The sequence below is a fragment of the Alligator mississippiensis genome, chromosome 14 (assembly GCF_030867095.1).
Source record: "Alligator mississippiensis isolate rAllMis1 chromosome 14, rAllMis1, whole genome shotgun sequence".
NCBI lineage: Eukaryota > Metazoa > Chordata > Crocodylia > Alligatoridae > Alligator > Alligator mississippiensis.
In genome coordinates this window covers 5708796-5721910 of record NC_081837.1, presented here as the reverse complement: position 1 = coordinate 5721910, position 13115 = coordinate 5708796, and the positions used below count along the sequence as shown (strand labels likewise).

Genomic DNA, 13115 nt, shown 5'->3' with positions numbered 1-13115 from the left:
TTGAATTCTAGAATAGGTTCAAGAGGGGCCCCAAGAGAAATGCACTGTATTTAAACAATCTCAGGACAAGAAGAGCATGGAGCACAGAGATACGTCTTCATTAGAAAGAGGGGGTGTCAGACTCCCAGACAGACGTAAATGGTGAAAACATTTTCTTTGTTATCACATAAGGTAATCATCCAAAATATATGAGAATCCAAGCAGACTCCTCTCCTACATTTCTGTTTTCATCAAGTGCTAGGATGTGCTGAGCCATTTTTCACCAGGAACTGGCATTTTCTAATATCTGACACAAGGTGGCAATAGAGATCACCTTTTCTGCTAAAACTTCTGTTTTTAAAAAGCCAAATAGCCACAATGCTGTTTATTTTGATTGTGGGCTAAAGGTTGGATACTTCTGTTAGTCTAAAATTATGCCCTGCTTTAAAAATGACTAATTATATAGTGGCCCAATCTGACTTTGTTATCATTATTGATAAATCCAGAGGATTTTTGTGTGTTCTTTTTTCTAAGATGAAGTGGCAAGTGCTTGCACGTACTATTAAATCCTTAGTACTTGGATAGGCTGCTTCTTCCATATATCTGAGGTGGATAAAATTAAGGGTTAAATTAAAAAAAAATTCCCGCTTAAAATGGCAGTGTAAGTGTGGTGTTGTAGCCGTCATGATCCAGAAATAATGTGAGAGGCAAGGATTTCTTTGGGTGATATCTATTATTGGACCAACTGTATAGTTGGGATAGGGTTAGACAGGTTTTTGAATGGAAGTGATTCTTGCCTCTCCCATTTAAAATCAAATTTACAGTAACAAGAACCTTCATTAAGGCCAAACTTGTTGTCATATGTTAAGATCATTTATATTAAATAAAATATGCTAAGCAAGTAAGCAGTATATATTTTCTGCTAAAGTTTGAAAGAAACTCAAACCCTGCTTAACTGGTAGAAATCACTGGGTTAGACCTTGGTGAAGTGCTAACCCAGCCTTTGTCTGTGTCAGAATACTTTCTTCTGCAGGTGTAGCTGTTTTGGAATTATTTTCAAAACTGATTCCCTTTGCTTCGTTCTTAGTCTCAACTTTTTCCCATGTAGTCACTGGTGGAGCTGGAGGATGGTGATAGGGTCAGGTGAATGTTAAATACTGCTGTTATGTTGCAGGGGTGTCGGTTGTAGCCGTGTTGGTCTAAGGACATAGGCAGACAAGGTTTTTTGGGTGACGCTCCCTCTGCCTGAAGAAGGGTGTTTGTACCCACAAGCTTGTAAAACATATTTTTTCCAACTATTTTGGTTGGTTGAATAGAAGACATCAGATTGACCGAAAGAGCCTTGTCTGCCTACTGTTATGTTGCAGGGGTATAGGTGGTACCCGTGTTGGTCTAAGAACATAGGCAGATAAGGTTCTTTGGGTAAATCTGATATTTTTAATTAGGTCGACTAAAATAATGATTTAGTTGGTCTAATAAAAGATATCAGATTTACCCCAAGAACCTGCCTACTGTTATGATGGGTACTTTCACTTTCCAATTTAGTGCTGCTGGTTGCAGAAGAGGAGGAGTGAGCCACACAGCACTCTGCTTCCACTCTTAAACCATCCCCAGGATGCCTTTGAAGTTCAAAAAGCCCTTAAAGAATTTAAAAACAATAAAAGGACATCAGACGGGGTGAGTCTGAAAATGGCAAATAGCCTGCTAAGTAGAGAGAGGTTGGACCATTATATTGTTTCTCTAAACAAAAAGAGATGCTCAGCTTTATCATAATGAATGTTTTAATTCTGATGTTTATGTGACAGCAACTGATAAGTCTGTTAAAACTTCCGAAATACATGCATGTGAAAAAATAACACTTTTTAAAAAAAGCAAAATAATAGAGAAGCTTTTCCTCTTTTACCTACCTGCCAGGACCTGCGTTCTGTGTTGTGGGATGGATGACGTCACTAACACTTCAAAGCCAGGGTGATCCTTCTGGGCACTGTGGAGCTGGGGATATTATCAGGTGTTGCCAGAGAGGTGTGGGACCATTCAGGTAATGAAGCTTTCACTGTTTTTCCAGTTGCATTTATTTTCACTTCCGAGGCCACGTGTATTTACAAGAAAAATGTGCTTGGGTGGCTTTTTTGCATGTGCAAAGTTAAGTACAGGGCATCATGCATTTGTAAGCCAAATAAAAATAATTCTCTCCTGAAGAGGGTTACAGCATTTAAAATGTTTTGTGATAGAGATGTGTCTTTCTCTCTTTCTCAAAGAAAGACACAAAGACTTAATCAGGACTTCTGCTAAGGTCATGCATAAAATGTGTACAGTCCACAAGCTGCTAGTTGAACACTCAACACACGTTGGGAAGGTTCGTATCTGAGCAATGTATCTTATGCCTGTTATGTTAGAAGTATTTGACCTTGTGGCATTATATTACCAGTATACATTGGGTTTTTAGGCTTTGAGCACATTGATAACGATTGGCTCTTCTGCCTAAATTAGATAGAAGTCTGGGAACTCAGCCTTTCTTATCTAAATCAGCAGCAGAACTGAGCTTTGTTCCTTTAAGGGCAGGATTGGGATCACAGTGGCTGGGCTGGTCCTTACCTGCTCCTCCCAATTTCCCCCAAATCCCATTGACCAGATTATGGCATCCTGCTCACACTGAAGCCAAGTTACTGTAAATTTGCTACTGCTGTCAATGGGAACAAGAGCAGGTCTGAAAGCCACTAGCCACGTGCTTTTCTAATGACTTGTTTAAAAGTCCAATGAATTTATAATTCAAATAAATGAAATATTTTGGGTGAGTCACTTAACAAAGCCTCTTCTTTGTGAAATGTTCCAGGATGCAAAGTCCATGTAAAGGTTAAGCATCCTAATAGTAATTAAAATGCTGCTTCGAGGCCATCAAATGTGAGGCTCGCTTAAGGCTGAGATTATCATGGTTTATTGTCAGTGGCACTTTCCCAATCCATGTTTGATTGTGACATACTCATGTTAATATATGTACTTTTGTCTGTTTTACACGCATTGCTTTCTTCCTTGGCTCTCAAACTGAAAAGTTGTTACAGGGTTTAATTATATGTAGCAAATCATTCCTCCAACAGGATTTAAGTAGTGTTTATTGGTTGAGTGAATAAAATGGGAAGGGCAGATGCACAGAATGCAGATTTTAGCATGACCGAAATACTCAAGTACAGCAGCGAAGATGAGCCAACCACTTGTCATCTTTGGGGTTTTTTTTAAATGCAAGGGAAATTGAAGATCAATATAGTGGATTAAGCAGTTTAATAGTTTTCTATCTACCATCTCCAAATTCTTGGGGCTCCTTTTATAACTAATGCAAACTGATTCATTTGAGTTTGCATGTAGGTATTAGGTCTGAGTTAGGATACAGTCTTACAGGGCGCCAAGTGCCCTTGACTCCTACTCACTTGAGAGTGCACTGAAGCTCAGTATCTGCTAGTATTAAGCCAATGCTCACTAACCTTTCCCAGCTCTTCTTGAAAAGAGAAATCAGCAAATGAAACAGAACTCTATTAAAAATAAATTAAAAAACAAAAAAAGTCATTTCCTTCCCCCCCTAATGTTTTCCAACTCTCAAATAACTTTCTTGCCTTTAGGAGGAGTAACTTAATCATAATCATCATCATCATACTAGTGTTAATAAAAGTAACGATAATGATGATAGTAGTAGCAGCAGCCACAATAGTAGTAATAATAACAATCAGTGTTAAAAAGGTACAGAGACCCAAACAGGAATTTCGGCAAGCATGGTGCATACTGGTTATGTGTGCACACACCTTGGCATGAGAGCTGACATATCAGCCCATCAGCTCTGTCTTCATCTCCTTACCTTGGCCCCTTTTCTAATAGAGCATCCAGTGTGAGGCATCTCTCCTCATTTTTAAGGTGGTCAGGGCCCTAAAAAATTGCCTGAAGCTACAGGTGGAGAACTCTGGTTGACAGATTCTCTTCCTCTGGCAGAAGATAGCTTGCCTGTGTGGGAGACAGGCTTCGCAAAGGCTGGCCCAAGACTATGGGATGAATTGCCACAGGACCTAAGAGTCATCACCCACTTCTCACAGCCTTTGGTTCCAAAAATCAGGGTTAGGCTTAGGGTCTTCAGCCTTGACTTTTGAAAACCACATGACCTTTTGATTTTTTATGAATTTATCTACTCTTTTGATCTGAATATTTCATACAAAAGACTTTTAGCCCGTGCTTCTACTGTACGATTGGCCACAAAAATCATAGTTTATTATTTGTGTCTTCTGGATCCCTCAGATTTGCTGTATAAAGAGGAAAACCCCCCCTTCTCCTATATGTAGGTTATTTATAGTTGTTACAGTCTGTGGGACAGGGAAGAAAAGGAACATAATCAAAATAGCCACACAGGGCTTTCTGGCGTGAGCGTGGTGACCACTATTCATGAGAATACTTGTGATGCTTTTGCTTTTTGTAACTATCCCTGCACAGAAAATCTTGCTCAGCCAAGTGTCTGTGAAACAGAGCAGAAGCTATTGAGAAGGCAGGTTTTATTCACAGCGGTGTTCCCAATGTATTTGCCTTCCTCTTTTCCCGTGGTTGCTGACAACCTAAGGAATGAACTATCATACATGCCACATATTCCTGTGCATTAGCTTCAGCAGCATTGGAGTCATAGAGAAGCTGGGTTGGAAGAGACCTCCCAAGGTCATCTAGTCCAGTGGTTCTCAACCTTCTTTGTAACAGGACCCTTTTGTAAAGATGCATGGCTGGTCCCAGCCCAGTGCCCCTCACTCCCAACCTGCTGCCCCCCACTTCCAGATCCCAGCCCCCAGTGTATGGGGCAGGGGATGGGTGTGTGGGAGATGTGTGGCAGGGGGTGGGTGTATAGGGCAGGGGGTGGGTGTGAGGGGCCCCAAGCAGCCCCTTGCAGGCTGAAGGGAAAAGCCCTGGTTTCCCATGTTTTCTCCTTTAAAGAAGAATCCATTTTAAAGTTTGTTGCTTCATTTTTAAGCTTTGTTCGCAACCTTTTCATATATTCTTGCGACCCACGTTTGGGCTGCGACCCGTGGGTTGAGAAACGCCGATTTAGTCCAAGCCCCTTCCTGAACGTTTCCAAGTCAGTGCTGCAGCGGCATCCCTAATGTAGGGGCTGGGTTTGGAAAGGCCCTTTGCAAGGCAGAACCGGTGGAGGCAGGGCCCAGACCTGCAACTGTTGGCTCTAAGACTTCTTTCCCTGGGATAAGTTGCCTGGCCCAGGCCAGGCACCCCATGCGCTAAAGACGGGGGCAGATTGGCACCGTGTAGAGACTAACTCGTGGCCTGAGCTTGGGTGACCTGCAGCTCCCTTCAGCAGATGCAGGGGCAGGCCCTGCCAGAGGGAAGCGTCATTGCCCAGCTTGGATTTTGCCGGATTCACCCTTTTTCCCACCTCTTGCCCCCGTGTCTGATGCAGAGCGGCCAGGTCTCAGCTCCCTGTGGCACACGTTTGCCGCGGACCAGACGCCTGCCCCAACCAGGTGGGTTTTCGCTGCCCAGCTGCAGCTGCCTGGCTTGCAGTGGGACCCAGACAGGGCCGAGGTGAGGTCGAGGTCAGGGCTGGCAGTGGGGGCAGCTCCCTGCATGGACCTGAGCAGGGCCTGCACGTGGAGCGCAAAGCGCAGCCGCGCGGCACCCAACGGGTTAAAGGCAGCGGAAGAGGCTACGTTATAATGGAGGGGTGGTGTGTACTGGGGAAAAGCCGCCACTGGCCCCTCCCTCCGCGCCTCGCCAGCCAGTGGCAGCGGCGCGCCTGCAGCTCGGACCATCGGCGTCTTCCCATTGGCCCCGCCCCCTCCCGGCGGGCCTCTCCCATTGGTCACACCCACCTCGAGGGTGGAGGCGCGAGCCAATGGGGGCGCGCGGGGGGGTGGCGACACCGAAGCCGGGGTCAGAGGTGGGTGACCCGAAGTAACCGCTTCCCCATCACACCACCCGACGGGGGGCGGGGCCTGGCGGAGGGGGCGGGGCCGGGGCGGGGCCGAGCCCCATGCTCTGGATGGGCGAGCGCGCCTCCGGCTTCTCCTCCGCGCGCGCGCCGCTGCTCAGGTGAGCGCCCCTCCCCCGCCCGGCCTCGCGCGACCGTTACCCGGGGGTGGGGCGGTGGGCTACGGGGCCCCCCGCGGCAGGACGGGTGGGTGGGCGGGCACAGCCCGTGTGGTCCATGAGGGGAGGGGAGGGGAGGGGCAGCCAAGGGTCGTCCTCGGAGCATCTCGAGTCCCTGAAGGGCCCGTGGTCCCAGCCCCACCGCCTCGGTTCGCCCCCGAGAGACAGTCCAGTCGCAACAAGTCGGAATCGATCCCGGATTGATCGGCGCCGTTTATCGGTGCAAGAAGTCCGGCTGGATCGGCGCCGTTTACGGGCACGAAAAGCCTGAATGGATCGGTGCCGTTTATCGGTGCAAGAAGTCCGGCTGGATCGGCGCCGTTTACGGGCACGAAAAGCCTGAATGGATCGGTGCCGTTTATCGGTGCAAGAAGTCCGGCTGGATCGGCGCCGTTTACGGGCACGAAAAGCCTGAATGGATCGGCGCCGTTTATCGGTGCAAGAAGTCCGGCTGGATCGGCGCCGTTTACGGGCACGAAAAGCCTGAATGGATCGGCGCCGTTTATCGGTGCAAAAACGTCCAGCTGGATCGGCGCGATTGACGCCAGCTCGTGCCCGCAGCGTGAGCGGCACGTGCCGCCACCTTCCCGCCGTTCCCGCTCACTTTCCTTCGCGCCTCGGTGTTGAAAATCGGAAGATTTCTGAGCTCTTTCCAGGAGCATCGTTTTGGCAGCACGGCCCGTCCGTGTTCGAGGAGCCGCGAGCTCTCGGCATTTCTGGAAGTGATTTCCTAGCTCTTTACGACTTCTAGCGTGCCCAGAGCGTGCTGGCGCTTCCAGAAGAAATTTGTTCTTCTTTCTCACCCTGCCCCCATAGTCTTTTTAATCTTCCTTGTACCTTTCACTTGATGAGTAGCAACAAGTTGCGTCTTTTTATTAAGAGTCATAGTCACCAATTCGGGAATCTGTACAGGTTCAGCACAATGGGGTTTAGGTACGTGCCTAAAATGTTTTCCTGGCTGCGGATGTATTTAAACACGGGCTAGATTTACCTCTGTTATCCGTCTGATTATAGGGTCCTTTTAAAAAGCTGGTCACTTCCTTCAGGGGAGCAAGAAAAGTCCATCCAAAGCATCTTCATTCAATTAAAACTAAATGAATAAGTTCATCCTAATCAAGGAGTTGCAAGGGAGAAATGCGGCCTAGTAAAATGTAAATATTCATTGTATTACAGAGCTTCTATAAAATCCCCATTTTTTTTGGCTGGAAACATTTGCTTCATAAAATACCTTCCGCTACAGAGGATCCACAGTGACTTCGCTGCATGTGATGTGAGGTCTGGAGAGCAGCGTAGGTAGGAAGTGGAGCTGTATCCAGTTGTGGTGGCAGAGGGCACTGTAAATTAAAAGAAAATGGTATGAATTTTTTTTTTTAAGGAAAATTTTTCGTGTCCCAAGTCAAATCAGCCAAATCAGTTCCAAATCCGTGAGTCATTCAAGAACCAAATGTGGCCCTGCCACCGGCAAGCATCCTCCACCCCCACCTGGGGCTTCAGATGCTTCCAAATCTTTTGGTGGGCATCCTGTGGGTGCAGGCCCAAACCCAGAGGCTTCGGGTTCGGATGCCCCTCAGTTTTGCCTGCCCTGAGCCATATGGCTGCAGGAGCAAGCTAAGGAGAAGTCTCGGTATAAATGGAGGAGTAACATTTAGGTCAGTAGGGTCACAAGTGTCATACAGATGCGATTCGTTCTTTGGTCTGACTTTGTCCTTCTGCTTCCAGCTGAGAGCGAGTTCAGGCTGGTGGCCTATTACTTTTGCAGAGATCACTGTTGACATAAAAGGCTGTCAGAATCAGTGCTGCGGTACAACGGCTTAAAAAGCTAGGCAGGTTGTTCTGAAGGTACGGCTTACCTGATGTTCGCCTCTGTGTCTTGGAGGAACCGATAACTTTGGGCCTTAGTGTGGAGCTTGATCCTCTGCGTACCTGGAGGCCAACTGCCCGTCTGCCTGGCTGTGCTGCTGACCTTTCTAGTCAGAGAAATTAGGAGTCAACCCATTAAGTAAATGCAATCTACTTTTTGCCACTTTTGGCTTTTTTTCACTTCCTGCTTTAGTCCAGGCAGTGAAAGGAGATGTACCCTGTTCATTACTGGTTTATAATGGCTCTGACTTTTTGCTTGCCCCGTAGTAATGCCACAGCTCTTTTGGTGTTAGGTAGTCCATGTTGCCAGGGGAATGCTAAGTGATATTTTTATGAAATATTGTATTATTAGACCGCCTGTTTGCTTTGCGCTGCCAGGTGTTGTTAACAGCTGGGCAGCATCACTCCAGCATCACATCTTCCCAGGCTGCATGTTCTTTTTTTCATCGTTGTCCTCCATGTTTATCTTACAACATGTTCCTCAACAGCATGTTGAGCTCAGATGGCAGAGGCTTTATTAGTTATGTTGTAAGAAGCACACAGCACAGCTTGGCTTTTGCATCCCTGGCTGAATCTGTAGTGCTCGGCGATTGTCAGAAATTGAAGGATGAAGTTTTACTTTTAAAACGAGTCGTTTTGATTAGGGAGGGGAGATAGAAGGGAAAATACAGCTCAGATCTGACAAAGATCAAGCATGAACAGAACTCTGTGCATGTTGGACTTCCTTGCGTATGTAGGATTGTGCTTGTGCTTATCTTTCCAGGATCAATGTTTATATTTGGACCTCTGTATATTTTAGTTGCTTCAGTCTCTGCAAACTTTGCCTTGTGCTGTAAACTGCTTTAAGGAGAGATGAAATCTCCTGCAGACAAAGGGATTCTGGCTGAAAAAGGGAGTACTGCTGTTCTGAATGTGATTTATCTGTTAGTGGCCCACACAGCACCCAGTGAAGTCACTTGCAGGACTCCCTGATCATGTGTGTAGTGCAGGATTAAGCCTTTCAGCAGCTGCTTAGTACAAACAGACTTCAGTGGAGACCCCGTGTATTTGAAACTGGAGCAGTCCAAATTTTATGGGATTTGGTAAGGGAGAATACTCCAGCCAATGCAGGATTTTAATGTCTTGTTCCCACAGGTTAGCAAATCAGATGGTTCGATGAGGAGCTGTTTTGGGGAAGGCTACATTTTATTTGGTCAAGAAGTAATTCTGAAAATGTTTAAAAAAAAAAAAAAAGAATTGAGAACGTTTTCAACCTTAGAAGTGGAGAGTGTGTCTGAGTCATGGGATTTCTGAATTATCTGTTGCTCAGTAAGTGAACATGTGAACAGAGAAATGGATAGCTGGGCCTGCAGAACAGGACTGAGGCGCACTGAGGCTCAGTTGCTCTTGAATGGAGTTCTTGAATGGATGGTGGGGTTTGTCTTCAGTGAGACGCTCATGGGTGGGGGGAGCATGATGAAGTATTTTGGACTAGTGATAGGGAGTCAGGAGATCTGGCCTCAATTTTGTGGTTTCTCACTGATTTGCTGGGCAGGCCATAGAGTCATAGAAATGAGGGTTGGAAGGGACCTCAGAGGTCACATCTAGTCCAGCACTTCTCAACCTTTTTTGTACCAGGACCCATTTGTAGACGCTGATGGCTGGTCCTGACCTGCTGCCCCCAGGCCCCAGCCCCCCAGTGTTTGGGGCAGGGGGTGGGTGTGTGGAGCACAGGGGGTCCCAAGCAGCCCCTTGCAGGCTGGAACTCTGCCTGTAAGGCAAAAGCCAGTTTCCCACATTTTTCTCCTTTAAAGGAGAATCCATTTGTAAAGTTTGTCCGTGACCCTTTCATATATTCTTACAACCCACTTTTGGGTCATGACCCACAGGTTGAGAAACGCTGATCTAGTCCAACCTCCTGCTCAAAGCAGGAGCATCCCCAGCTATATCATCCCAGCCAAGTCATTTATTTGCCCTGTGTCATCTTTAAAAAGCCATAGTAATCATTTTCTCAATGATGGAGGCTTAAGGTGTCATTAATGCTTATGCAGGGCTTTAGCTCCTGAGATGGAAGGTGTTTTCTAATTATTAAGTTTTGGAGGCAGTCTCTTTCCATAGTTATGGTGAAAGTTAGTTTTCTTGTTATAATCCAGACCAGTCAATGGCATTACCCTAACTGTACCAGTGCTAAATGAATCCAGTTGGAATTTTTTATGGTTGTTGTGCTATCAGGATCGGATAACTTTTGGCAAGTTGAGCAAAGTGCATTAGACAGAGGAGACTTTTCCAAATGTGATCGTTTCTAACCTTTGTGTTTGCTGGCTTTGACGAAGTTTTATGACTTTGGCTGGTTTAGGAGAGCTTGGACTAATAATTTAAGCTCTATTTCTGCATCCCAACTGCATGGGTAGGCTACTTGATGTATCCAAAACCTGATCAGCAAGAACAGGGATATTCCTTGCAGCTTTGTAGTAGCAGTTTTCACAAGTGGTTTAATCCTTGAAATGGGCAGATATGCGTGTAGCTTTTATAATCACCCTTTCCCCCACCAAAAACTAGCTGGCTAGATGCAACCTTTATAATCCCCACACTGGGCTGGCTGACAGATGACTTGAATTACAGAGTAGTTAAGTACATACCTATTTTTCTTTTGGGCTTTATCTAGTCCTACTGAAATTGGGAGCTGTGGGAATTTCAGCGTAAACTGGATCTCAATAATCTGACTGAGTGCTATCTCAGCAAGATTGAGTAAACCAGTGAGATGTGCTCTAAATTTTCAGAGCTGCTGTTGAAAAAGTCACGCAATGTTTGAAGATTATGTTCTCTCTTAATGCCGTGTCTCCACTTGAATTAAAACAACCAACATGTCCTTTTTATGCTTATAACATGGATTGGTTTTGCCTGTGTAAACTTGACTAAGTCTTTTATAGAGTCATGCTAAGCAATCTGTGCTAACAATCCTGTTGTTTTCATAATACTGTTGCGACTGCAGTGTAGCTAAGACCTGCTTATTCTTGGGGGGCAATATGTCTGAGCTTAGGCTACTGAACCAGTCCACTCCCTGCATTTCTTCCCAGCTTTCTTCTTCAAGTGTAACATTGTATTTCTTGGCTGTTGAGCCATTTGATTTTATTGAAGCTACCTTACTAAGTTGTATGTTTCATCTTAAGTGAAGCTCATGTCTTTCTTGGAAGGTCATGGACTACAGGATTTGAAAGTGCAATACCTTCTGAGTTAAAGGAACAGAATGCATTCAGGCTGAGTGCAAGGTGGGCCTTCCCAAAGGAAGTCACTCAATCTGTTGGGATAGCTAATATGCTTATTATGGTATCAGGGCATATTTGTTACTCTTTGGATGGGGAGGTACATGGTCATCTTCTGAGATACATGGGCCTTTCCGATTTTTGAGATCGCAACTGAGAATGAGTTTTGCTGTCCCTTCTGTGCATGTACCTTGATTCCCTTCCATGCGTACACTTAAGCTTGGGCCCAGCATAGGCAGAAGTGCCACATGGCAGGATTGATATATAGCTCAACTCAGCCATGGGATATCCATGGGTGGATAAGTCATTTCTATAGGATGAAGTAGAGGTGCGTTGGGAGGGTTGTGTGGGAGTCTTCAGGTGGGTATTCTAGGACATGCAACAGGACAGAATCAGGAGGTATTGGTACGCTGTGAGAGAAGCTCTCCAGATACCTGTCGTCACTGTGAGTACTTTTTAATGCTTCTTGGCTTTAAAGCCCCCTTTTTTTAAAATGGAGAAAAAATTGTACTAACAAAATGTACACTGGGTACATTAAAAGATTTCTTAGAAAGTTGTTCCAGAGGCCTTGCAGGGTATTGCCTGGAGACTGACTAATAGGAGTGGCACGTTCTCATGGTTAAAGCACAGGCCAGCAGTGCTGAATGTGATTTGTGGGTTCTTGTACTCTCTGACAAGTCCTTCGTGGCACCGCTGAGATTAGACAAATTGATGCAGAAGAGCGTCCCACTCACTTGTGCACCTAGGAAACCCTCAGGTTACAGGAGGCCCATGTCTCAACTGCTATAATTACTGTCACTGTTTGTCTCTTCTTTGCCAGTTCGTTTTGGAGGTGGATATCAGCTCAGATTGCAAGGATCACAAGAGGTCAGTTGTTGTTAATCATTCCTACTTCTCTACTATTTTGGGCTGCAGCTCTATGTTGACTTCATATGAATGAATCAAATTCAATCAGGGTTGGGACTTGAGCCAGGGTGTCCCCTTCCCTCTTCCCCTGCCTCCCTTTCCCCCCAAAAAACAAATCAGGCTTCTTCAAGAATAGAAATGTTGTTTCATGGTCAAATATAGTCAAACTATAAAAGCCTAATTCTGTCTACAGTATTCCACTGTATGGCTTTTGATATTACTCGTCTCTCATGCAGTCATACGAGCCCGTGGTGGCTACTTGGGAGAAAATGGAGTCTTACCTGCTCAGGATCTGTAGTCTCCAGGGGATGAGCTGCCATGCAAGGCCAGCTTTAATCCACACCGTAGTATTCTTCCTGGAATCTTAGCAAACTTGTGGGGAATCAGCTGCTGGTTGATTGCCTTGTGTTAGAATGTAGTTAATGTTACCTGACTGATTGCTCTGTATTGGGTTGAGCCGTTTTTTTCTGAAGGTCCCTTCCTACGCGTGCATGTTGTTTTTACCACTTCTTTCCTGGGCATAACACTGCAAGGTTCTGCATGCTGGTGACTTCCATGATTTAGCAGAAGTTCAGAGAGTCTGCCTGATTACAGAATTTGGGCTGTTGCTTGCACCCTGCTGTTCCTGTGCCACTTCACAAATACTCTTTTTCAGCTTTGCGGCATGCATTAGACCAGGGATGGGCAAAGCGTGGCCCATGGGCCAGATTAGGCCCACAGCAGACTTCATTTCCCAGCAGCCCCTGCCCGTGTCGCTGTGGCTGATTTCCATAGAGACCTCAGGAGCGGTGGGGCTGTGACAGTGCTGGACCAGGGTTTCCAGGGAGACTGGCCTGAGCAGTGCTGTCAGGACGCATGACTGGGCAGGGAGCTGGGCTGGGGCTGGGATTTTGTGGTGGTGACAACATGGTTCAGAGCCAGGGTAGAGCCATGATCTGCTGCCTGCACGCCTTTGCCCAGGGTGTGCAGGCAGCGGATCACAGCTCTGCCCTGGCTCCAGCCCACATT

General features: G+C 46.1%; 1 protein-coding gene across 6 annotated transcripts in view; it reads left to right on the top strand.

The window, feature by feature from the left end:
• ACACA (acetyl-CoA carboxylase alpha) overlaps positions 1 to 13115 on the top strand; it is a 182349-nt gene that overhangs the window by 11836 nt on the left and 157398 nt on the right. For 2 of the 6 annotated variants that reach the window (XM_059717405.1, XM_006276473.4), the window contains exons 3-4: positions 1894 to 2017; positions 12022 to 12068. In XM_059717405.1, coding sequence (XP_059573388.1) covers positions 1920 to 2017; positions 12022 to 12068 — 145 coding nt within the window. In that variant the 5' untranslated portion in view covers positions 1894 to 1919. Of the gene's footprint in view, positions 1 to 1893; positions 2018 to 5979; positions 6043 to 6679; positions 7033 to 12021; positions 12069 to 13115 lie in introns of those variants that run through there. The other 4 variants (XM_019493300.2, XM_014608069.3, XM_019493301.2 and 1 more) reach the window with 4 other exon arrangements.